This window comes from Lonchura striata, chromosome 3 (genome assembly GCF_046129695.1).
Source record: "Lonchura striata isolate bLonStr1 chromosome 3, bLonStr1.mat, whole genome shotgun sequence".
Classification (NCBI taxonomy): domain Eukaryota; kingdom Metazoa; phylum Chordata; class Aves; order Passeriformes; family Estrildidae; genus Lonchura; species Lonchura striata.
In genome coordinates this window covers 3,474,863-3,501,487 of record NC_134605.1, presented here as the reverse complement: position 1 = coordinate 3,501,487, position 26,625 = coordinate 3,474,863, and the positions used below count along the sequence as shown (strand labels likewise).

The 26,625-nt window shown below is 38.7% G+C and overlaps 1 protein-coding gene across 3 annotated transcripts in view; it reads right to left on the bottom strand.

The window, feature by feature from the left end:
- The window catches only part of KIF16B (kinesin family member 16B), a 137,866-nt gene that overhangs the window by 4,659 nt on the left and 106,582 nt on the right, over positions 1-26,625 (bottom strand). For all 3 annotated transcript variants that reach the window (XM_031504221.2, XM_077781849.1, XM_077781850.1), the window contains one exon: positions 13,178-13,261. In XM_031504221.2, coding sequence (XP_031360081.2) covers positions 13,178-13,261 — 84 coding nt within the window. The remainder of the gene's footprint in view (positions 1-13,177; positions 13,262-26,625) is intronic.

Genomic DNA, 26,625 nt, shown 5'->3' with positions numbered 1-26,625 from the left:
CAACAAAGTAATTCTAATAATTTTTGCACTACTTTGTGATGTGGGAACTTCATAATTTTATACATTTTAATGTAAAGCCATAACTTAATTTAAAGTTATTAAAGTTACTACAATCAAAAAGCTTTCTGAAATGTGAAAGTCTTCTTATCATACTTTCAATTGTGGCATATTAAAGAGTAATTCAGTTCAGTGACATTGTTCTCCTAATCCACTACTAACAGTGATAGCCTCAGAGACCAATAGCAGAGCTGAGCAAGAATTGGATTTTTTCATTAAAAATTTGGTGTGTTTAAAAACTCATCAACTCTGGTACTTTCAGAAAGTAAAAACACTTTGAGCTTTTGTTTTCATACTGCTATTTCTAGCAATTTCCTAAAAAAAAAAAAAAAAAATCAGTGCTTAAAATACTTTGGAAGACATATTTTAAAATTGGTATTAGAAATGCCGCCTGCTAATATATGCCAAAGCTGAAAGCGCCAAAAAGTTTAATAGGAAATCTTACAAGGCTTTGGGGACTTTTTTAGACAGTTCTGTGAAACAAAACCACCCTTTCAAGACCTACATGTCAATTGGACAGTCAAAAGCTTTACCACAAGGTCACAGATGATCACTGATGACAGAGGCAGGACTAATTAACTTGCTCATTTAATTTCTAACATAGGCTTCTCTCTCCCTTTAATATAGATGCTAGTTCCTCCCTGCACCAATCACATAATTATTCCACTGACAAGTGTTAAGTGCTGCAGGCTTTAAATCAGATCTTGATTTGAATTATCCACAAGCAAAGCATGCACAGGTATCACAGCTCTTTCTATAGGATACAAATCCGATTACCAAAAAACCCCCAAAGCCAGACAGATTGAAGCATATCCCCTCAGCCTAAAAACACATTATGTTGTAATTAGGTATTTTGCACAGTCAGCTCCTCCCAAGAAAGACTCTGCCCCAAAGCAAGCAGACAGGCACATGCTTCTAATCTGTGATCACAAAAACAAGGATCTGTTTAAAAGACAAGGCATGGAAAGGGAGCCTGCTGGAATGCAGAAATGAGAGGGCATGACCTCCTGCATTTATGTCCTAAAAAGATATTGTTGGGCACATGCAAAGGAAAATCAACATTTTGAGATCCTTCTGCAAATTAACCCATTTTCTCTATTTTGGACATTTCAATTGATGTGTTGAAAAGAAAAAAAAAAATACTTCCAAGGTGGTTTTTCAAAATACCAAAAACTGCAGAAATGCCAGCTGTTGTTTCTAACTACATCCTACTGGCAAAAATAAAGCTGGGCAGAAATGGCACTGACAAGTGGTGGTGTCCCACAGAGACTTCAGGTTGGTGAAAAGCCCTGTCTAGGGACATGTTTTATACAGAATGCAGCAAGAAAACATACAAGTTTCCAAGAAAAATCAGATTCAAACTTTTCATTGGATCTGCTTCTTCCTTGTGGGTTTTTTTTTTTTCCCCTTTTTTGGGGCATTTTTTTTAATGGCAAAGAAGAATTAAGACAGTGTATAGGGAGGTAAGTTAAGATTGGAATGTAGAAGATGGGAACTCATAGGAAAGAGCTGCAAGCTAAGCCAGCTCTGCTTCATCCAAGATATGCACTACACCTCAATCACCAACCAGGACTGGATTATCTGGGTCAGGTATGGAAGACAAGGACAACCATTAGCCACAACGTAATTCATTTACAAACTGAGCTCCAAGGGGAATTTTTCTTATGCAAAATATCTCAACATTACATGCCTAGGTGTATTCAAGCTGTCCAAACTGAGGTGCTTTGAAGGCAGTGATGCCAGCAGGCTCCTCTTACAGTCTGCAAGCATAGCCTGGCCTGGCAGGTCACAATTCAGCTCACCACTCTTAAGATTCTCCCTTATGTCTTCCACTCAAACCATCTCCCCTTCCCTCTGGGCGTACCTAAGGCTCAGGGAATTTTTCTTCCACTTGCAGCCTAAAAGATGGGAATGACAATAATTAAGAGAAACAAAAGATGTGGCCACAATGGGGAGGAGGGGGGAAGGTGTGCAGTTGGCTGCAGTCTCTTAGCTTGGGTGTCTCAGGGAAAACATGGGACCCCTAAAAAAAAATCAGTGCTTAAAATACTTTTGGAAGATACATTTTAAAATTGGTATTAGAAATACCACCTGCTAATATATGCCAGAGCTGAAAAGTTTAATAAGATAAATCTTACAAGGCTTTGGGGACATTTTTAGACAACAGTTCCTTTTCTGTGAAATAATACCACCCTTTCAAGACCTACATGGAACCCTGACCCCCTTCCCCATCTCAAGGGTCTTCTGGCTGTTCACAGGAGCCTGGCTGCCACTGCTCAGCCCCACTATTTTCTGTCACTGTTTTGGGTTTTTTTTTTGTGCTACACTTGATCAACACCCCATGTTTATCCAGACCTGCAGCTCCTGCCACTGCTTCAGGATTTTTGCTGCATTTTCTTTGCCACCCTGGGTCTGCTGGGTCTGCTGTTCCAGCCTGCAGCTCCAAAGTCCCTGCTGGAGTCCCACTGGGGAATTAGGACTGAGTAATGGCTGCCTTAATGCTCTGATAGGTCTCCAAGTAGTTTCAAGTCCATTTCTGGATTTATTAAATTTGAGCAAGCAGGAAAAGAATTTTCAGATAGCAAGACTATAGAATATGAGGTACCATTGCTTTGGAGGACAGCAATCCAAAATGATGTGGGACCATACCACATTACAACTAATACCTTCACCTCCACCAATTCCAGATTCAGATCAATTCTCCACTCACCAGATATAACTTGCTCAGAAACATTTTGGTCTTTTGTGAGCTTTTCCTTTTTCTAATAAAGAAAACACAGAGCTTCAATTCTTTCCCCTAGCACCTTGACATATATTGCAAGATATTATAAAGCAGATTTGAGTAAAGTAGGTGAGCAGAACAGCTTGTGATATTCAATATCAGAAGTGATATCTCAGGCCCTTCAGGAAGTACCTAATGTCACCTGTGGATCTGAACACATTTATCTCCTGCACATATCCTTAGGTCACTCTGTGCAGTTGTGATTTTTCTGTGTGTGTTTTTGTGGGGAAAAGACTTACTGCCTGGGAGACTACCTGCTGCCTGAAGGATCTTCTGTCTGTGAAAAACTTGGAGAGAAAATGTCAGTAATTATGATGGGATCACCTGGCCCATTATCTTCTGCTGAAAGACCCAGATGGCTGGGCTCTCCTTACAAAAAGCCCTGCAAAATTAGACACTGTCAAAGCTCTGCAAAGGCTCCTTGAGGAACCTTTTATGCAAATTTGACAACTGCCTCCAGAATGTGACTGTTCCTGGTGCCAGAGACCTTGCTCAAGTTGCAGACAATTTGTCTATGCATGTTTTAGGAGAATAAAGACAGAGCCACACGTTTGAAAATGGCAAATCACCACGGCAATAGTCACATTGATGCTGGCTGATTTTTTGCCTTCTTTCTTTAATATATTCTCTGTATTTTTACACATTTATTTGTAGCTTTGTAGCCTATTATTGCATTGACAGCTACTTTTCCCAGTACGTTTCCCTGCCCTAATAGGCAGAAAGCAAAACGCATTCCAAAGCTCCCATCCTGCCTTGGTTCTCCTTAGGAACCAAGTCCAAGAAATGACTTTTTGGGACATATTTTTTATAAACTAGTTCAGTTTACATCTCAGCAGGGAGAATTGCATTACCACTTGTGCTCCTAATTGGTGATTTTTATCAATTATGCTAATTTGCTAAACTTGTAAAAATGGTATTCACCCTATGGGGGGTGGGCTTTTGTGGACATTTTCCATGCCCGCCCCTGGAGGCCTCCAATAAAGACCAAGCTTTATATTACCTCCTCTACTAATATTAACTCAAGAGTGTGTGTTGTTTCATTTATAGGGTCTTAAGGCATCAACATCATATTAATAGAGGGAGAAGTGATTTGCTTCAGGTTGGTAGGAATCAATTAGCCTCATGGCTGGATGAACACAAACCAAGAATAAAGGATTGGCTTATTTTAATCAAACCCTTCCTGCTCACTTTGATTAGGTCTAAACAGAAGCAAGGCTTTTGACAGGTAATGCCTAGTAGTCAGCAAATAAAATAAATAAATAAATAAATAAATAAATAAATAAATAAATAGTCTAAGAACATCCCAATCAGTATCACCTTACCCTGTGTTTGCATGTCTTGAAAGTCTATGTACAACTCCAACACCCACACCAATTTTCATCTAAAACAAATTCCACATTGTGAGTTTCCCTTAACAAAAATAATGCAAGTAGGGCATATTGTGCTAAGTCACTTTTGGAAAAAATTTACTAGCAAGTATCTTGAAAATTTGACTATGACACCATCAAATTCTTATCTTGTTAGACTGAAACTGTTAGCTAACAATCTCTATGGGAGGAGATGTGATTGAAAGCTCCTACCAAAAATGTAATGTAGCTCTGTCCTGAGGTAATCCATAACGTTATTGTATTCCAGATCTATCTGCAGCCTCCACAAAATTGTTACTGTACCCCACAAATGAGAACTCTGTTTGTGGAGGGGTTATGATCATGAATGCTTTTAAAACTGTCACTTCAGACAGCTTCCAGATCTTTTGCCATGTGGTATTTGCTTTGAGGGCTACCTGGATTTTGTTCAGGTAAAGGTTTCCCTTCGCTTTTTGGGTTCTCTTTCTCTTTTCATTTTTTTTTTCCCCTTGGCTCAGAGAATTAGCCATTTTTGAGCTGCCTTGGGGTAAACTCCACAGGCATCCACCTGCTGCCACTGAGAGGGGCAGCCCCACTCCAGTCCAAGCTGTCCCAGCTCACCAATGGCACCTGACCAAAGAGAGAGGACCGCAAGTCATCCAAGCTCACCCAAACAAGCCTTGCCTTGCCTGCCCTGTCATCTCTTGCCACAAGGGATGTGAGGTCCCTCCATGAGCTCTAGCCCTTGGTCTGGAGAATACCTGTCAGACCTCCAGCTGCTGGTGAGCAAAGCAGAGCGGGGATGGGCGTGGGAGGACGACTGACACCGCCTTTCCCTTTGTCCTTTGAACCGTGCATTTGGCTGCAAAGTGCCATCCTGGGGCTTTGGGGATGTCCCCAGCATTTTCAGATCTCTCTTCATTCTTGGGAAAGTCCACAAGATTTATCAATTAGTGTTGTACATTTTACACAGTCCTGGACAACAGCAGGTACCAATTGCCACCACTACAATACATCATAAGCAATTCCCTATCAACTGAGACTCTGAGATTCCCACACATAAGATGATCCATTAGCTCAGGAGCCAGGGAATGACCATTAAGACCCATTCACCCTTTAATAACCCCTATGGCTTGTGCAGAAGTTTGATGGGGAATGGAGGCTGTCATGGTGCAAATGAAGGTACACCATCACTGACTGCTGCTGTGCTGGACACGTTTGAACTTCAGTAGGAGCCAGAGCCCAGGGCAGCAAAGTGATGCCCCTATTGATGCTGCTAATGTGTTTTTCTCCATTCCTCTAGCAGCAGAGTGCAGGCCACCCTATCTGGTGAGCCACAGAAGCTACTGAAGTGATGCCCCAACACTTCTTACATGCACAGACACCCTCCTTACAACACTCCTTTGGGCATGTTTAGAGGTACCTAAATGACTTTGGAACTAAGCAGGTAAGACTCAAGCTTCTTTAAGCAGCTCAATTGCACTTAAAATTACCAGGACTTAGATTTTTAGCCTCTTGGGAAAGTCTCTATGTTTTTCATGTACATCATAATGCAGATTCCTTGAATCAGAGTTAGATTCCACCAGAGTTGTACAGGTAAAGCAGATTTTACCTCTACGCCTCCAGAAGTGCTTGAGTGACACTAAAATTTAATTTTACCCAAGGTGGTACTGAAATTTACTCAAATTCATATACCTTTTTGTATTTTCTTAATGTGCAAGCACTCTGAGAGATGCCAGTTATGATTCCAGGTGAAACTGCTCTCTTGGGTTTTCAAAACCCAAACTATTCATTATAGCTGTTTGGAGCATTTTTCTGTGCAAGTCTAATGGCATGAGCACATTATACTGAATTACTATTATGCCGCATCAATTGAATAAACTTCTTAAATCAGTCTACATCCCAAATTACAATTTTATTCTGCCTATAATTTGTTTAAAATCCACAGGACTTCTTATTTCTTACAATGTCTAAATGGTAAAAGCTTATATTTATTGGCTTTAGGCAGCTCTAATGAAAACTGAATTGTAGGCTGGCGGGGAAGCAAAAGAAAAAAGGCAGCAAGGGCTATGATTTACAGGTAGTCTATCAGTGTGAGTCTTTGGAAAGTGAATGACCATTCTGAAAAGGATCAAAACAGACCTGACTAGTGAAGGAAACCAATCTCTTCTCCAGAGCACATGTCAGAACAAATCCTGTCAAAATTTATTTAGAAAGAACAAGAGGATTGAATTTAGCATGCATCCCTAGGCTGGTAGTTGTGACAGTGTGTCATCTGCTGGAGTGGGCTTGGCAAACACCTCCAAACAACTTGACAAACATCACCCTCTGCTTCCTCTGGTGAAATCCCATGCTGGAGGATGACTGGTGCTCTTGCTCAGGAAAGGGGATTCAACCCAGTGTCCTTGGGTGACCACTCCTTTTATTCATCTGCCCACATCTGTATGTGCAGAGCCATTATGGAGATTGCAGTGAAGGTACACAATTTCAAAACTTGGTTTGTAGGAATATGTTGGGAAATTTATTCTATCCTGACAGCAAAACACATTAGGATGTGGAGCTAAACTGGAGCTCAAACTATATGCTGCCCCATTTTCTAAACTTACTAAATGATGATAAGCATACCTCCTTATTTTCTGATACTCTGAACTATCTAAAAAGGAAAGGGAAAAATAAAAAAGTCTTTAAACTGAAAATCCTATTTAATTATTTGGTTGTAATGGAGATAAATATTTGATCACAAAAGAGAATTTTTGAGGTAGGGTCCTGAAGCTATACACCTAAAGAAAGAAACAACGAAATTCTTCTAAAGATATGCGTGCATTATGCCAAGTTACCTCTAGTAAACTCTGCAGAGCAAGGCTTCAGACCTTGTGAATTTTTGAATTAGGCCCAGAATTTGAGCAAATGAGACCACACTTTCCATTCCTTTTGCATTCAGTAGCCTGTCAAACCAGAGCTTAAAATTAACTCCTCCAGAAAATAACCTCAGGCTATTGTTCCTTCTAAATGACCATCTTTATCATGTGTTTTGATTACAAGAATAATGTCTTGCATTGTTGTGTGCTAGCTGAAAGTCTACAATATTTAATCAAAGTAACATTTTATTTGTATGGGATCAATGGCTGACCTATGCAATGTTCTGCTTCTTTGTATCTAGTGACTGTAACCAATAGGCAAAATTAATTTTATTTATTCATTTTTTTGAAGCCAGCAGGGTCTTACACAAGAAGCAGAGCCACCCAAAAAAAGAGATTAAATGCTTTGCAGCTGAGAACTGCTGCAAAAAAACCAAAAACCCTCCTCTCTGAGGGTTGATGCTTCAAAACCAGAAAAGCCATGTGCCTTGGGCTGCCCTAATGATGGGGTGACAGACGGGAACCTGACACGGGAACTTGCTCTCAGATGCCTCACTGCAAAGTCTGTCTGCCAGCAAGATTTCAGTGCTGCTCCTGAAAAGCAGTTCTTTTTGTTCTTAAATTTTTCAGTGGTTACTAGAAGATATGAAAGGCGCCTGGTGCAGACTGACTTTGCCTAAATTAGAAAATGATCTATGACATGGATTTTATGCAACTGATATTCACAATAAAGCCCAGCCACACACTCTCTTCTCTTGTCTTTGTGGATGCATCTCTGCTCTTTCCTTCCCTGATCCCGCTATATCCCTATTCCTCTAGTGGGAAATTAAAGCCATCACTCCAAGATATTGCATTCTGTAGCTCAGACTGGGTATGAAACAATCCTCTCTAGGATTATCCAACACCAACATTGGCAGCAGCTTGCTTTTGCACCAGCAGTTCTACTGGTGTGCATTCATATCTGTGAAAAAAGAGAAGTTTCCTTTTATTTTCCAGTAAGTATCAAGTTGTATTCTGAATGTGTTCTAAGTCCATCTTACCTAGATTCTGCTAAGAGCAGTAATTACCACCACACTGTCAGAGGCAAACACTCATTCTTTAAGAGCCAGGCTGGTGAGCAGCTGCATAAAACTCCTTTTAGAAAGCTTTGGCATTAGGGATGCTGTAAGCTGATGCCTGTGTCTAATAATTTCCCTTTAATCTCTTTGAACAAACATGTATACTGTAGTTTTGAAAGGTCTTTGTTACTAGTGTCAGTCACGAAAAAATATCAAACAGAAATGGTAATTCTAACCCCACTTGATAGGATATTTGCAATACAGACAATCAATTTGCCTATAACTAGCAGAGGTTCTCTTAGTTAAATATATTTAGGAATGGGACAGTGAAACAAAGATTTCTGGGGAGCACTAATGAAGTTCATACTGAATATTCAGGTGATGAATAATCTAAAATCACATTAAAATGTTTCTGGTCTTATGACTTCAAAGAAAACCTCAATGTCCGAGGCAGATTTAAACATTCTGTTTGCTCAAATTTGTTGACAAATATTTTGAAGGTTTTTTCCTTCTCTGATGTTTCTATTGCTGGTTTCCACCAAGGTATTAATTCAAAAACTACTAAGACACTTAACTAACAAGAATCAATCCAAGTTCAAGAAAAAGGTGCTATTTCCAGTATTTCACCTTTTCCTTAAGAACCAGATTCCTGAAGCCATCTCAGCATAATGTTACTTTTAAAGGGGAAACACAACACTGTTAAATTTAAAGCCTTATTAAAAAACAAAACAAAACAAAAAAATGCTAGAAATCACCACCTCCAAAGGAACTCAAGTGAAAACACAAACTAAAAACTAAACAAAGAATTTGACTTCTAAGTTAATCTACTTCTGGAAGGTTAATTTTGGCTGAAGGTAAAAGCAGTATTTCAGCCAGTTTAGTGTCTACAATACTTTCCCCAGACAGTTTTACAGATTGGACAGCAAAATTGAATTATGCAGCTCTTTCAAGATTTATTTCTGCCTCCTGCATTAACACCTATCATTGAAATCCTCATCGGCAGCCATCAGGAAGTGAGGAGGACAATTATTAATTTTAAATAAATTGAGCATGTCTATCTTTTAAAGAGGTTCAAAGTACCAAGAAAAAAGAAGAGCAGAGGCAATGCCAGGAAGATGTATATGCTTCTAGAGAACTCGACATAGGCTCACATTACCACACTGTTAACAGGCTGACTTTTATCCCCTGAGCTCTGTAAGTGGCAGCAAAAAACAACACAAGACTCCTGCCAACTGCTGAGCTTTATTTCTAGATCACAGATCACAGGAAATTCTGAACTGGAAGTGATCCACAAGAATCAAGTCCAACTCTTAATGGAATGGCCACTCTGGGGAGGAACCTACAAGCTCGGTGCTACCAGCACCACACTCTAACCAACTGCTGAACCCTAAAATCCCCACCAGAGATTTTGCTTGTTTCTCCCTTTGCTGTCTGCAAACCAACCTGAGAACAGGGAAGAGGAAACAGGGAACAGAGACAAGGAGACAGTCTGAGGCTTGGGGGAGTTTTTGTTCTCCTTTAAGCAACAACCTGTTTGGATTTTGTTGGCATAAAAATTGTTTTTTCCTAAAAATACTGGTGACAGCAAGGGCAAGAAAGAAAGTCCACGAATGCAAGGCTCCTGACCACAGAGTCAAGAAAGCTCAATCTGCTGTGTCAGCTTAGACTCCTGCCCAGTTTCTCTGGCTGCACAATGGGAAAACAGGGCTAAAAATAAATCTTCATTACAACAGCAAAGCACAAGTCTAAGAGAAGAAGAAAAAAGAATAGTCATGGGAATGGTACGATACAGGAACACAGCATCCACAGAAGCTGGGATTACAGGAAAATTTCTTTTTAGTGTTATTCACAGAGCTAGCAACTCACCAAGGAATAAAAGATATTTTGCAGTTAAAACAGGAATAGATAGATTCACTGACTCAAGTATTTCTTGTGGCAAGCACTTCCTTTACAAAGCTTCTCCTTAAAAAAATATGAAAAAATGAATATACATTATATGAATTCACTTTAAAAAAGGACCAAATACTCTTACCTAGTGATTTCTACTTGCAAGAAAGGATAGATACACAATAACTTCTGTTCCTCAAGTTTACTCAGAAGACTTCTTGGCTGTGTCATTTAAGGCAGATTTAATCAAGCAAGGTTGGCTCTGAAGTGAATTTACAGTCTTTAAACTGCAAAACAATTAATTTAGAGTTTTGACCTGCAACAGGTCCCTGATGAAAAGCTAAATTAATAGATAGCTACAGGGTATTTCGGGTAGATAATTTTAAATACAATCTTAAGATGAATAGGTAAAAAACTTGCACATTATTTTCCAAAGCTCTATGGTAATGTCAAATACAGTTCAAAAGACTTGATATTATACCAACAAATGCCAAAGCAAAAGTGTTTACAGTGCAACCATATATCATGCTGGAGATCAAAGTCAAGTAAATTCTCATGTTCATCTCACACAAAAATATTTCATGTCATGTGCTTTCCTACAAACAAGGCAATGTGAAGCCTTCAGTTAGTTAGCATTTGTACCAGCTAGGATAAATAAAATAACTTAATGTTATACACAAACCTTGAACTTACTGTGATTTAAAAATCACAATCCTTATAATTTGGGGCTTTCTGGATTCTTCTACCCCAAGTAATTTCACCTCCATTATGATTAAATATGCCCACTTCTAAACCCAGGCTGAAATAAGGTCTACATCTCAATCTTCAAACACAGCAAACTCCACAACAGCCAGTCCTTCTGATTCTAGCTGTCTGGAAAGGTACCAAAAACCCCACTGCTCTTCTCAGTTCTTCTACTGTGGCAAGAATCCTAGAGATGATATGTAGGAAAACCAGAATTCTTCCTAAACTGTCTTGCAAAGGGACAAATCTAATTAGGCACAAGGACCTGCAGTGGCTGAGTGATGACCTGTGGAAGCACTGAACTACCCAAAGTTATTTCAATGCAAGAAGTTCAGAAAAAATGATATGGAGTTCCAACCTATTTAAGATGCATGAATACCTAATGTAAAAAAATGTGTAAAGAAGAGCAGAGCAATTTCTTTATCAGCACCACCAGGACGACATCTCCACCAATAATCTCACAATCTTGGAATGGCCAAGGGGCACACAGCAAAACATATTCATGTGAACAGTTGCTGTGGGAACCCAGGGCACAGGGAATATTTCTCTGTCTGCTCTGAGGGGTCCAGACCCCCAAAGACCCACAGACTTTTTGACCTCATTCATGGAGAAAGCTTCCAGGATTTCAAGATAGACTAGAGTCCACAAAAGTGTGAAATAAACTATAGAGAGTAGTATGGCAGCCACTTGGGGGAGGAATTTAGGTTTTGGGATTTTTAGTATGTTGTAGATGGGAACAAGATGAAGGTTTTCGGGTGGAGGCAGATTGTTCTTCTTTGCCTTCTTCTTCTTTCTTTTTCATGGGCTTGGGTGATGTTTTGTAATTGGGCAGAAAAGTCTGCATTGAGGGCTTTGAGGGATCAGTTATTGGGTTAAAAAGGAAAATAATCTCGGTGTCATTTCTTAATTGGATAGCTTAGTCTTCAAAGGCCTTGTAACAAGAGATTGTTGGCCATTTTTGTGGTGCTTTTCCAGCGTGCAGTCTGGTCTAGATGGCGTGCAAAACTTTAGATAAGATAACAATAAACAGGAAGTTGAAGACTGAAAACGTCCCGTGCGTCTCCTTTTCCTGACACAGAACTGCTCCAAGAGGGTTTCCCCACAACAGAACTCCCAGGGAGGGGCCCAACATGGGGCCAAGAAACTGATAAACTGCCATATATTCTTATGTTTGCAAAATATATAGGCAATAAATTTTTAATGACCAAACTTAGTTAAAATAGATACAATATAATTTTAAATTAAATCCTGGCTACAGAGCTGTAAGTACTACATGGCCATGAGCAAAGCATCGCTATACACAGCAGTTTTAACATTAAAATCATTACAATAAAATCTGTCAGTAAACCAATGACAGGTCAGGAAGATTAAGAGATTAATTTTTTACTGGTAAAAAATACGCAAATTAAGTACTAGTCTGGAATATGGGCATAGCTTTATGCTATCTATCGAGGACGTGAAAGAAAACAAAATTTATTTTGTGCTTCTTGTAAGACAGCCTGACATCAGAAGTCAGTGGGAGGATGTTTTGTTGGTAGATCAAAGAAAAGGTGATGTACACAGAAAAACTTCAAACCACCTACGAAAAGATTCCAGTTGTAAGCAATCTACTTTTATATTAATTTCTCTAAAGCTCTACCTAATGCCATTTTAGCTCTACAAAGAATATAATTCTTAATGACTTGCATGATCAAGTAATCCCCACGTTTCTGCAATATAGTTGCAGGGTGTACAGTTTAGTCTTTGATCATGCCTCTTCCTCTTCCCCAAAATCCGACCTCCTGCCCCTGGGCTGCAGTAAAACATGCATTAACGTAGAAATATAAAGACCTAATGTGTGACAGGAGTTCAAAATCATGCTTTTCCACACAACACTGCAGAACTACCAAAATAACTCAAACCTTCAAACTCAATAACCTTGTCCACAATAAAATTAATTTTTTAAATTAATTGAAAGGAAAAGTATACATTCACAAAGCTGGGTTACGAAATAAAGCTCAAAGATGCCTAAATATCTCTTTAGCTCTGTCATGAGATATTTGGATTAACTATGATAAAATGGTAAATCTCCAACTAAGAGATTGCATTTAAAGTAGCAGTATTTTTTAATCTTGTCTTGCACAGAGATCAGCTGTTTACAGTGAACACTTACCTCACCCACCACCTTTCTCCCTTAAATAAATCTATCTCCTATGAACATCTCTAAGAGCTCCTTTTTTATTTTTTCTGGATTAGGAGTAATTTATTTTTTAAGAGATGTTTCCTCACTTTGCAATGTGCTGCTGCCATCTCCTGTGTTAAACAAGGCAGCAAGTAACTCCTTACTTACAAACAGGCTATTTAATGTTGATCATATGGGAATGGCTTCTATTGGTCCAGCAGGGAGCATTCCTCCTAAACACAGAAAGCAGAAAAAAGCAGAAGCCTGTAAAAAGTTGGTATTACCTCTAAGTGACATCTTCGTTCTGCAATCACTCGCTCATCCTTGTTTCCAAAGAGCTTCTTTGGAGGGAATTCTAAAGTGGCAACCTGGAAGACATTAAAGGATGAATCAGCACCAGAAGTGACAAGCTCAAATGAGAAAATTCTGTTTAAACTAAAAAGCAACCAGGAAGAAGAAACTGCCAAATATTCATGAGCTACACTATATGCTAATTAGAAACATCACATTGTGCATTTCTACTGAGGTTATTGCAACCCACTCTCTAGTATTGCTAAGATAATGATGCATTTTGTCATCAGAGAGTGACTGAAAGAAAATTTAGGAATAGGACTGCCACTGTTTACCCACATAAATATTAAAAATTTGCAATCCAAATGTGATGTGATAGTATCATATAGGAAGTAAGAACAATTTCTGCAGGAAAGTGTATCTTAAAAGACTGTATTTAGTCTCTTAAAATCTGTGGTCTCCAACTGTATGGTAGTGCAATTTGTTTGGTTTTACTTATGTTCTATCATAAATGTAAAATCATTGGATCTAAGAACTATCAGTGAAGTCATCCTCTGGGAGATGCATTGCTGGACTCCAGCCAACACCTGACCTGAAGCTTTTGTTGTGCCCTGAACTACCACTTCTTGTAACTCAGCTGAAACTCAATGTGTGGCCATGCTGGAAGATGACAGATTCAATTTCTGAAGAGAATTCACACATGCAGGCAAAATTCTGTTTTATCACGCTGAAAATGAGAAAAAGGCAATGGCACAGCTGCTAAAAACAACTATTCAGATCTCTCCTTTCAGTTCTTTCCAGAGAGGTGTTCAAAGTTATATCCTCATTTCTTTTTACATCCTATGGTGGATGGAAGGGGTAGGAAGAGAGAGAGAGAGAAAGAGAGAGAGAAAGAGAGAGAGGAAGAGAGAGAAAGAGAGAAAGACAGAAAGAGAGAAAGAAAGAGAGAAAGAGAGAAAGAGAGAAAGAAAGAGAGAAAGAAAGAGAGAAAGAGAGAAAGAGAGAAAGAGAGAAAGAGAGAAAGAGAGAAAGAGAGAAAGAGACAAAGAGAGAAAGAGAGAAAGAAAGAAAGAAAGAAAGAGAGAAAGAAAGAGAGAGAGAGAAAGAAACAGAAAGAGAGAAAAAGAGAGGAGGGAGGGAACTGCATCCCCTTTTTATACACCTATTTAAAAAATGCTTGAACTAATTAAACCCAGGTATGTCTGGAAGACACACAAAAGACTCAAGAGTTGGTAACAACTTGGTCTGCTAAGCCACTGCTGGGAACAATGCAGCAGAAAGCAAGTCCTCTCCCCATAAATTGTGTTTGCACTTGAAGGTAAATCAAACCCATTTTTTTTTCCCAGCACTTGCATAATGAGGTAGAATAATGCAACCTCCCACTGGAATTGCTGGAGTTGTTTTGCAGGTGAAATCCCTCTGTAAAATTGCCTTCTGCATTAATTCCCCAGGTTGTTTGATGATATTGAACCAGTAAAAAAGATGCACCATTTTCTAGTCTATCAGCACATACAGGACTGTAGAGAATTTATGGCTAGTTACAGGGAGCAGACATATACAGATTTAAATGAGGAGTTCCATTATTAGCATTGAATGCAAGCATCTTTAAAATACAGAGGAATTCTGCAATACAAATGATTTATTCCTACTCTCTGGTTCAGCTCCAACTTCGATAACTTTAAAGAAATGTCTAGACATCTTAAAATGATAAAAGTGATGTGGGGCACCAGAGGACATGGAAGAGATGTCTGCACTCCATCAATCTTGCCAGCATGTCCCAATTATATTCCTCCAATTTCTCCAACCATATTCTTCTCAGTATGCCTGCTTCTTCATGTTGGCAGGACAAACAGTACACAACCAAACAGTATCATATTACAATGTCCTGGGGACTTATTTTCACTATATTACTCTCTACTTCACCTATAAATGATTCTAAGGGCAAATATTTTCAAGGACTTCAAAATCCCACATCTGCAGAAATTGCATTTTACTAAATAGTACTGCATCATGACACTACCAGGAAAAGGCAAGGTAAAACAATACCACCACAATCCCCTCCTGGACATGGGGAGATTGTTTTTTATATTTATTTGCTAATAAATATTTTGATTATAGAATTTTAAAATAGTGTCTATTAAAAAACAATTTGCACAATGAACCTACCACTACAGCATCCTCAGACCTACTCTGTGGAGTCAAATCAAATTTTAAATCAGAAAATATTTCCTTTTCTAAGTTAAGTTTCATCTGAACAGGAATTTGGGGGGTAATTCTTTGTAACTTTGGGATGAGCAAGCTGTTTTCTTAAGCTTTCTGAGTGCATCTTAGGAAAAAAAACAGTTGTATTTTATAAAATCGATGTGTTTTGTTTAACAATTTCAAACAGAAATAGCTACTCACATTGTTTTAACATTCCTTAACTCCCAAATCACCACCATGCACATGTCTCTGAAACCAAACCAATCAAAGTCCATTACTACAATCATGAATTTAATATGCAAGATAAAGGTCTCAGCCAGTAAACTTTGCTCTGCAATGTTCAAAGTCATAACACGTACCTATATGAAAATCATCAGTTTATTGCTGGTCAAGAAGTGAGGATCTGCATACTTTGTATGTACTAAAAGCCACCAGAATGTCAACATGCCAAACTATTTTTGACATACATATATATAGTTAATATGTTTGTAATATGCCAGTGTTGCCAGTGTTTGTATAGAATACGCCTATTTGTACATATATATGTCACTTGGAAGGATTTTTTATCTTGCAGAGGTTTGTTATAAAGGACTAATCAATGACTGCAGATGGCTATCCCACAAATAAAATACAAAGACCATTTCCAACACACAACATCTACATAACAGAAAATGCTCCAGCCACAAATTTCATCATCACTTCAGTAAATCAGTTATTTCAACGGGCTCTACTCCACTACATGCCCACAGTCGAATGCCCAAATGAAAAAGAGACATTCAAAACTCTGCAGGCTTGAGTTTCAAGCTATCCAAACAGTTAATGCAAACATGACAGCACTAGTTCCCAGCTACTTTGCAGCTTGAAAATTATCTTTGCAACATAAGGAATGGACGTATCCATGCAGGGAGGTGAATTATGCAGTTCTCTATATGATTGAAATTTCAGTGTAATAGGAAGCCAGACCATTGTACTATATTTATATAAAAATGCACTAATAGTAAGTTATCTGATAGTGTGCTTATTATACATATATATACACACACACCCCATTGATCTTCGACACTCTGACTTATTACTTTAATGTGGGGAAAAACATGTTGGTGCAAGAGCCCCACAAATATACAGAGTGACAATAAAACATTCTTATCTCGTCATAATTTTGGTTCCTAAAAAAATGAAAAGAAGCTCAGCAACACAAATACACTGAAGTAATGATAAATGTTACAATAACTCTCTATAAAAATCCTCTGTCCTAATGTATGATTTGATATACAGACTCTGAACATAATTGTGTGAGATTCAGCACAGCAAGGTTCAATAGAATTTTGAGGTTTATTTAAAATACTTTATTCATTTAAGCCAAAGTGCAGTAGCAAATATTTCAATAAATTCAAATTTTACTATCAGTTGTGCTACAGCACCTTTATGAAACTGTAAAGCAACTTCAGTGGAAATAATCACTCTTACAAGTTAATGCACACAGTACAGTATGTGACTGGGCAGCATTTGTTCTGGCTCTGAAATATGTAGGAGATCCTGCAGGTATGGATTTTGCATCAAGATGTTTGCTTTGGCTCAAACACCGTAAGGGAATCTCAAACTAGCCAGATTCAGGAGTATAAATTATTCTTTCAGAATTAAATATGTGTCTCCTCTGGCCCCAGTTAATTCTTCAAGGGTCTCACCCTGACGACGAGATGAACATTTTGTGAGCATGCAAGGTGTGACAGTGGAACTCGACAGGTAGTGAGGGAAATCATTCTCCTTCCATGGAATTTCTGCAGCACCCTCCTCCCTCCCTGTCCCACTTCCTGCAGTGGCAATGGAAGCGTTTGGCAAATAGTTTTTTTTGGCAGGGATGCTTTGTCATTTTCTAGGGCTGCTGATGAGGTGATGTATTTTCTGCCAGGGGAAATTAAGAGGCATATTCCCCAGCCTGATAGGAAGAGAGGGCTTGAATGATTTCCTGAGAAGCTTCTGTATATAGTGTGCAAGATTTCTAATTTTTATTCTGACAGCAGAAGCATCTCACTACTAAAATGAATCACTGCATCCCTGCAATCCCAATTTCATTATACCCACAGGAGTGCACACACATGCATACTTGTACCATGGGCAAGGCTGGGACTATGCTTAGACCCAAAAGGTAAAGCCAAATCTTATATTTTAAAATAGTGCAGAGAGACCTCAAGACTGCATATCAGCACTCCTACTCTCTTTTAGACATGAAACTTTTTACAGTTAATGATGTTTATCCTACCTGGCAACTGTTGCTAGGCAGTAGCAGTTGTAGAGAGAAGCAAACAGTAATTTGCAATTTACTCCCTAATTTCTTTACAAGAAATAAAGGCCACATGTTATTTCTAGGTCTAGCATTACTTAGAGGCATGTTATTTGTCTGCCTCAGCACTATTACCTTTAAGAAACAATACTTACCTGCCACAATGGAGTATTTGTCAGTTAGTACAATCAAATTTAGACAGTATTAGCTTCAGTCCTCAAGCAGAAGGTATTTCATACCCAGTACATGTTATTCTAGTAAACTTCAAAAAAGCTGAACGGATTCTTCTTCTCCTCCCACATTCTAGTCAGAAGACTGGTTTTTGGCAGGTGTTTAATGCTGGTAAGAGCAGATGGCAGAACAGCAAGTGACCCTTTTTTTGTCACCTAGTCTATCTTACATTTAACTCTGATCTTAAGATTCTGGGAGCAGCACACACCTAACAACACCTATATGGAAGCAAACCCTTTTCAAGGGAAACCATACTTCATGGTCTTTTACTACTGAGCCCCAGGGAGAGATGTGAATTTGGAGACTGGCCTTTTGGAAACCAAGATAGTGAAAATGAAGGGTCCAATAGCATGAAATGCTCTGCCTGGGATGGGGTGCACTCTCATTTCAGAACCTTTACTGAAAATAGTCATCAGCATTTGAAGGGTGTCCTTTAATTTCTATTATAATCTGTTGGAGACTCTTCACTGACAGTGTGTCTCCTTAGGGACCTGCTGGATTTAATTCAGTTCAGGGTTTTTTTAGTACAGCAGAACAGAACACGTTAATGAAAACTCTTGCACAATACTTTGCAGATGATATTTCAACACACAGCAGACCAAAGTAAAACACCACATAATACAGCCATGTAGGCTTGTCACTTCTGAAACATGAAATTGTTCCAAGTGTTATGCTCCCTAAATATTAAAAAAATTCCATTTTCTGACATCAAGCAAAAATCTGCAGGATTGAAACATCTCATTATTTTTGGCTGGCACAGTCTATGTTTTAGTGCCTACAATAAGGTAAAAGACTTTGTAAGAAGAAAAACAGGGTAGACATTGGTGGAATCTGAGTCATCTTTAACCTTTCATCTCATATTCTCTTTTTACTTCAATGTTTTGATACATTTAAATGGGGGGAAAGGGGGGAAAAAAAGAAAATTAAGGAAATGCTAACTATTTAAAAACTCAGTTATCTTTAGTTTTCATGTTACTTTTACAACTCTGAATTTTCTCATTTTTCAGAGTAGTTCTGACTTTTGATCCTTTGTACCAGAAATCTCTATCACAGATGATAAAAATCAAAGAGAAGAACATGGCACAGTTTTGCAGCCACTGTGGCTGCACCTGACTTGATTTTGCAGGGAGTAATGAAAGAAAAAACTCTTACTTTTAGTTTTTGAAGCTTAAACAAAGTAACTTAAGCCTCAGTATCTCAATATGTACTAAGACTCCCAGAGTCTAAAGAAACTAGACAGAAGCTGTATTTTTAACTAGGAACTTGCACCAAGTATTTAAGGATTTGTCAAAGTGAAAAAAAAAAAAAAAACAAAACCAAAATCAAACCACCACAAGCCTAATTTCTATATTTTTATTTATATTTTGCCTGAAATAAATTACCTTTTCTACATGATTTCATAAGAAAGCAGTAGGCAAAGGTAAAAAGTTAACACTTACTGGACAGATTAAAGGCTGCTTTATAAATTCTGAAAACAATCAAATGGAGATCGAAGAGAAATCATTTGCTATACTATCCACTAAAAATGAAAACAATAAAATAACATATGAAAACACCATAAGTCATATTTTCAGCTGATATAGCTCAATGTTTAAAGCTGAGTGGAGAAACCTCTAAACTTATTCTCCTTTAAACAAAATAGTAACAGAGTCGTACATTGTGTAAACCCTTCAGTGCTCTCCCAACATGTATGCTGCAGGTAACTCATTCCCTCAGAGAAGGATTAAAGACATTATTTTCCATTATCAATTAATTAGGGAGAGGGAATATCCAGGGAATTATTTTCTGGATATTTACCTTGTCACCTACTTTTCCTCTTCTATTTCTAATACTCTCTCTTTGCTTTTTCCATCTCTTCCCAACATGTTCTTCCCCACTTCCAGCTTGTCTCTGTCTCAACACTATGTTTCCCTCCATTCATGCATGACCTAATTAATTATTTTCCTTACTCCACTGGCCATTTGCAATCTTCTCTATTATCTGCCAGAAGGGGAGAGGGGATTTGATATTCTCAAGAGGCAGCATAGCCAAGGATCTGAAGTGGACCTACATCAGTCTTCAAATGGAATGAACCCCCTGGAGAAGGCTGAACAGCAGCAACAGAAGTCACCATTTATTAGAACAAACAAGGGTAATTGACCTCTTAAACTGAAGAAAGCTCAAAATAGGAACAGGAAAAAGGGTCCTCCTACACAAAGGGTCTCTGCAGAGGGGTCCTCAGTACCAGCCCAACAGTCAGTCAATCCTTCACTGCCTTTGAGGGGAGCAAACTCTGCTCCCAGGGTCTTGGCTGTGTTCCTGAGAGCTGGGGAGCTGCTCTCAGCCCAGCCCTGCTGTGTCTCAGCTCCCAGGCTTACAGCTCTCTGCTGTCTTCCCTCCTTGCTGCTACAGGTACCAGGGCTCTCACTCAAAACATACACAAGGGAATAAGCATCTCCCTCCTCACCCTGTGTAAGTCTACTCTGAAAAATCTTAAATAAATTGGGTGGCAAATACTTCCCTTCTGACAAATCCAAGAGATTGCAGCAACGTACTAGTTTTGGGAATTGGGGTTTTTTTGGTGGTTTTTGCCCCCTAGTATTTTCTCTACACAAGTTATGCCACAATTTGGTTTCTAGTCCCTTCACAGCACAGCTTTTTCTCTTCAAATAAGCTGCTTTGCCCCACGTACATAAGAACATTCTTTTCTTTCTACTATCCATCCTTTTTGCTCCATGGCAAATGTTTACCCTTTTCATTTCTGAACTGGTTTAACCATTTCATTTCTGGCTGGCAGGGGCAACCCCTGGTTTGCACGTTGCTTTTTGCTTGGCCCCCAATGCCAGCAGCCCAGTGAGTTTTATTCCCAGTCTGTTTTATTCCCTCCAGCACACATCTCATTGAGGTCAGAGTGCACTGGAGACCTTCCTAGGGTTAACCTGCCAAGCAGGCAATTTGGCAACTTGTCCATTTTACTTAGATTAGCTAAAATTCCTTGCATTTTTCCTACTTATCTCACTGGAACACCATGCATATTTATATCTATAGCTTTATCTATAGCTATCTCTCTATCTATCTTAGTACCAAGAAGCACAAGCACTTACATCTCCCATAAATATATGCAGTTCTGTTGCAAGTCAGGATGCTGTGACTAACCCCAACAAAATTGATATACACTAATAAATGAGCATCTTCTCAGGACACACAAGCTCTCACAGCTCTGCTCTCTTTAGTTCTGGGTAATTCTCTTTGAACTTTCAGGATCTTTTGCCAGTTATCTCCCCCAGATGGGCATAATTGTTTTTCCAAAGAACATTTCAACTCCGCCTGTCCCACTTAAGAGGGACAAGAACATAAAAGGAGAAATTCTTCTCTGAACCACCCTGAAACCTCCCTATGATGATGCAAAATGACCAAATAGGATCAGACACTAAAGATGTCTCACTTTGAATCATGCCTACCTGTCCATCAAACAACCATTTGCAATTATCAAAATGGTTTGAGAGTTCTTATATCCATGTTCCTCCTTCAAACCAGCAAGATGACCAAGACTTAATCTGCAGTTTTGGAGCTGTGGTGAGATGTGGAGGCTGTGGCTTATCAACGTAATTTTAACTCCATTTAGTTTGCCTCCTGCTACTGAGAAAAATCAAATTAGCTGAAGCCAGAGAGATTACCTTGCACTACAGGAGTACTTTTCTTAAAGCAATTTTCGACTATTCAGAATAATAACATACCAAATTAAAGCCATAAACAGGGGTCTATATAGTATTTGACAAATTACTTTATTGTTTGGTCCCTCATAAGCAGTACAATAATATTTAAATACAGAATATCTATGAAAATGAGCAATAGGATGTAACAAAGTTCATGTAAACCTTGCATATTTCTATAAAAATATGCAGTTTGGGGATTTTAATATTTTATAAAAATCATAAGCTAATATAGCCAGACCATCTTTCTAAATAGAAACCCATACCTGTATAGTTCATAGGATTACCAATGAAGGAGAGACAGACAAAAATTGGCCCAACTGGCAAAGAAAATATTTTAAGTTTCCCTTGCAGGATGTAAAAAGACAAAGTAAGATAGTGCAGAAGCAGCATACATCAACCAAAGGATATAACAGGTAAATCAGACAAAACCAAGTAAGAATAACTGAATTTGAGTTGTAGATGTGTTTGGAAAATAAACATGAAAATTCCTAACATACTATGTCTTTGCAACCTTGATTTTTGCTCCCTTGTTCATCTATCCCTTGCCCCAAGAGAGAAGTCTCTGGGGCAAAAATATCAGCGAGGCATGGCAGACCATCATCTAAGGGTATGTGCTAACCTAGAAAGTAATTGGTCAAGTTAATACCTACTCCCTATGCTCTTAGGTCATGATTTTGCCAGCTAAACATCAATCTTTCTTCATGTAGTCTCATATCTTGGTTACTTCTTTAAAGAAATAGTAAAATTTGCTGGTCTTGTGAGGCTGTGTTTTCAAACTTCAACACATTAATCAATGTTTATAAAGGTGTGACTCAAACCCCTCTTCTCAAAAAGGCTATAAAGTTATTTTCTGGAGATCTCTGTAGGGTTTATTTTTCTTTCAAAAACAATTTGGGGTTTGATTCATTATCTTCCTGCTGGGATTTCCAGCAAGGTCAAGGCTGTACCTGCAATAACACAAGGTGGGCCATGCATCAACTCCTACCTTCACCATGGCTGCACACAGCCTTGCCCCAACTCTGCATCACGTTCCTGCTGATGTACAGTGCCTATTGGGCCACTTGCACTCCACACTGAGAAGTCACAACACCATTTTTAGATTTATGCCACAGGAACAGGCTCAGCTCTCCCTAAGATTTGCTTGTTGCACACGAATTCATCTCTGTGACATCTGGCAGCATTGACGACACATCCCCATCTCACGTGGCTGACTGATGCCATAAATTTCAGTCACCCTTGCCTTTGAGAAGTGTTAATAATGAAAACTCATCAACAAGCACTAATGATTTGTACTGCTGACTAGATGGATGCCTTTCTGACTGCTCAAAATTAATGGCAGATCTCAGGGTCTTAAAGAACAGCTGTCACAGAGAAATACACCTGCAAACAAACATGCAGTATGCCTTCAAGTGTGATTTGTTAAAAGACATAAAGTGCTAACCCTCACAACAAACTGGACTGATTACAAGGAGAAGTTAGATACCCTTCTGCATCATTTAAAGTGCTAAAATCAGAGAAAAGGAAGTGCAGGCACGCAAATGGGAAGTTTAAAAGGAATGACAGTCCCCCCAGCAGCAATAGTGACTGATAGTCACACAGTATACACTCATTTTTACTTGTGTCTGGTCATACAGACACTTTAGAACTAGCTGCTTTATCACTGACTTAAAAACTAGCTGTAAGCCTCATACAAATTTTCCTTCCACTACTGCTGTTGCCACTAGGTAAAGCTTAAAATGACAGGTAACCAAATAAATGTAATAAACCTAACAGATGTGTTTTCAGGAGCTTGCTTGGCAAAGGATTTTGAATGTACAGGGCAGAAAAGCAACTCTGGGTACAGAAAGATCACTGTTACTGTCAGTTTCATGAGGAATAACATATTTAGTACTGCTCTTGAGAGTCAGGATGGTGGGTAAGAATTTTTTTCCAAGTATAACATTTCTTGATCAAACACTTAAATGCTTCATAAGCAAGACCCACATAGACATGGAAATCTCAGAGATACACTCATGAAAAAGCCAACACGACACTGAACCAACATTATTACTTAGGGCAGGGGAGAAAACAGGGATGTATTTTACAATTGCAAGATTTTGGGTGTAGATTATTATATCAGTAGTTTCATAATTCCCATCTATCAGATGCTTTCTAGAACAATGTTTTTTTCCCAACAAACACTGCTTCACTGAGTCTGTGTCAGAGCCATGTTGTTCCACCTACACAAGTTTTAGTAACCCAGGAAAACAGAGGAAAGCCAAAAAAACACATCATTTTTTTCATTGTTTGTTACAGCAACTTTACAATGTGTTACAGCACATATGAGCCTCAGGTACAATCATGCTACTCTACCTATTTAAATAAAACCCTGCAGTACATTAATTTGCAATTACTTTACATTACTGGTAGTATCAAAAAACTGAACTCAAAAGGAAACGTCTCTTTATTTATTCCCTGATTTACAAATAAAATTGGAGTTAGAGTTGAACATAAAATGAGTAATTTAAGGATTTAAAATACTGCTAAAGCTCTGATTCAATTTTTTTTCCATAAAGGATATAAGAAGACTAGGACATGCAGTGTTCAGAAGCTGTTTTAAAGAAATTTTAAAAATTTCCTAGAAAATACAGAGTATACACTCAAAAAACTTCAGAATACCTGCACTGCTGACAGCACAAATATCAAAACATCATTAATACCCTGTAATACCTACAGTTAACTATGACAGAAAATAACAAATTCAACAGAGAAGAATTTAGCCAAACAAAAACATGCTTTTAATTCCTTTTATTATTCACAGCATTTTATCCAATTATAGATAACCACGGATTAATCCAATGTTTTAACCGTATGTCCCAAAGTTTGGCACCCATGAGTAGAGTGCACTTTCATCTCACCCTCACTCACAGCACTAACATTCTCACACTGAATTTTGGTTTTCAGACATGGCCAGACAGCTTACCCTCCAACACTATTATTCCTGGCTTTGGTTCTGAAATATGTCCTACAGTAAACTGGACAGCATCCTCTGCTTTCAGTCTTCTCTTGACAACTTCAATTCCAAACCTGCAGCTCAATATTTTTCCTGAAAGCCACTTCTTTGTGTTTATTTTCATATTAAACCACAAGAGATTGTATTTTATTGATTTTTGTCACGCAGGCATGTCTAATATATTTTTTTGACTTGGGCATTCTTGCTTTAGGCTCTCTAGAGGGATTGATAATTCTCTTCTGTAAGATGGAGCTTTCTGTACATTGTGTTGCTGAGACAGACAGTAAAAAACCCTTCTCTTTTTTTTTTTTTTTAATATATTTACATTACAGCAGTGAAGAGAGCTTTACAGGCAGATCTCTCTTTGAATACAAAACAAGGCATTTAGAACCAAATTTATTAACTCTACTACCATGTGTGCAGACCAGAGAAATTTGTTTCCTTCCTTTCTTTGAAAGTCAAGTCATTTTTAACTGAGAAACACAGTATTATTTTCACCATATTGAGTCTGAAAGGTCATTAGCAGGAACGTGATAAAGTAATACTTTAAAAAGACCTTTAAACAAAAAATGCCTCTTGTAGCATGTTAAAATTCTAACCTTAAGGGTGGTTTTAGAATCATAGAATGGTTTGGGAAGGATCCTAGAGCCCATCTTGTTCCAACCTCCCTGCCATGGGAGGGATGCTTCTAGACCAGGCTGCTCCAAGCCCTCTACCACCTGGCCTGGAACACTCCTGGGGATGATGCAGCCATAGCTTCCCTAGGCAACCTGTGCCAGCACCTCATCAACCTCACAGGGACTAATTTCTTCCTGGGATCTAACCTAAACCTACCCTCTGTCAGTTTAAAGCCATTCCCCCTTGTCCTGTCACTCCACACCTTTGTCCATGTCCCTCTCCAGCTCTCTTGGAGCCCCTTTAGGGACTGGAAGGTGCCTAAGTCCTCTCCAGAGTCTTCTCCCTGTCACTGTCGAGGCAGGATGGGAATGAAGAAGACTGCTGAGAGCAAAACTCTGATTTATTCAAAATACACTGCTCTTTTATACAGAGCTTTGCAAGGATCAAATCCATTGGTTCTGAAGTGAAAACAACCCAAACCATTGGTGCAGAGTGCTTGACACACAGTGATAGAACTATAAACAATGTGAAAAACAAGAGAGAGAAAGAATTATTTACATTCTTTCCCAGGCTTTTTGCCTGACTAGAAACTCTCAGTTTTTTCCTTTGACTGAATCTGAGACCCACATCTCCCCACTAGGCAGCTCCCTCAGTCTTCATGGGAGAGGCACTGCAGCAGCCTGAGCATCCTTCCAGCCTTCCTCTGGACTCTCCCACATGCCCACCCAGCCTGGCATGCAGCTGGCTTTCCAGGCTGCAAGCACACATTCCTGGGTCACACTGGTGGCATTGGCAAACATGCCCCTCCTCGTTAGGGAGCTCAGCACAGCACTTATGTTCTTTTACTCCTCTAGTGTAGCTAGAGAAACTGTAAGCCATAAATGTGTGTTAAAATGTGTAAAAATTGTTACTAGATACAGAGGGGGAGATTTGTCAGAAGCTTTTCTTTATTGCAGATGATAGCAGGTAAGAGTCATCTGCATCTCAATCCCATTTAGATAATGCATCACTAATTTGATGAATACAACAATGCCTAAATAAACAGCTAATATTCTTACTGTGCTGCAAAATCTGCAATCTGTATTTCCTTGTTCATTCTCCTGGTGGTTCCAAAGAGAGGAAAAATCTGAAATATCCTATTCAAAAGCTGCCTCATAAAGCACAAGAGAGGCATGGCATGACTCTCCAGATTAGAGAGTGAAAAACGTTTAGCAAACAGTTTCACATATGCAGTTGTGTCAGTTATACCACCTAAATGTGTAAGAAAAAAACCACAATGGGCAGTACAGTTGGAGCCTGACAATTTTTGTTACTCTCAATGCTATTTGCTCAAAATTAACCAGGGTATTTTCACAAAAACTAGAGTTTGAGCTGGGTCACTAAATCAACTGATATGAAAGTGTGGGAGTCCAGAGCATCCCT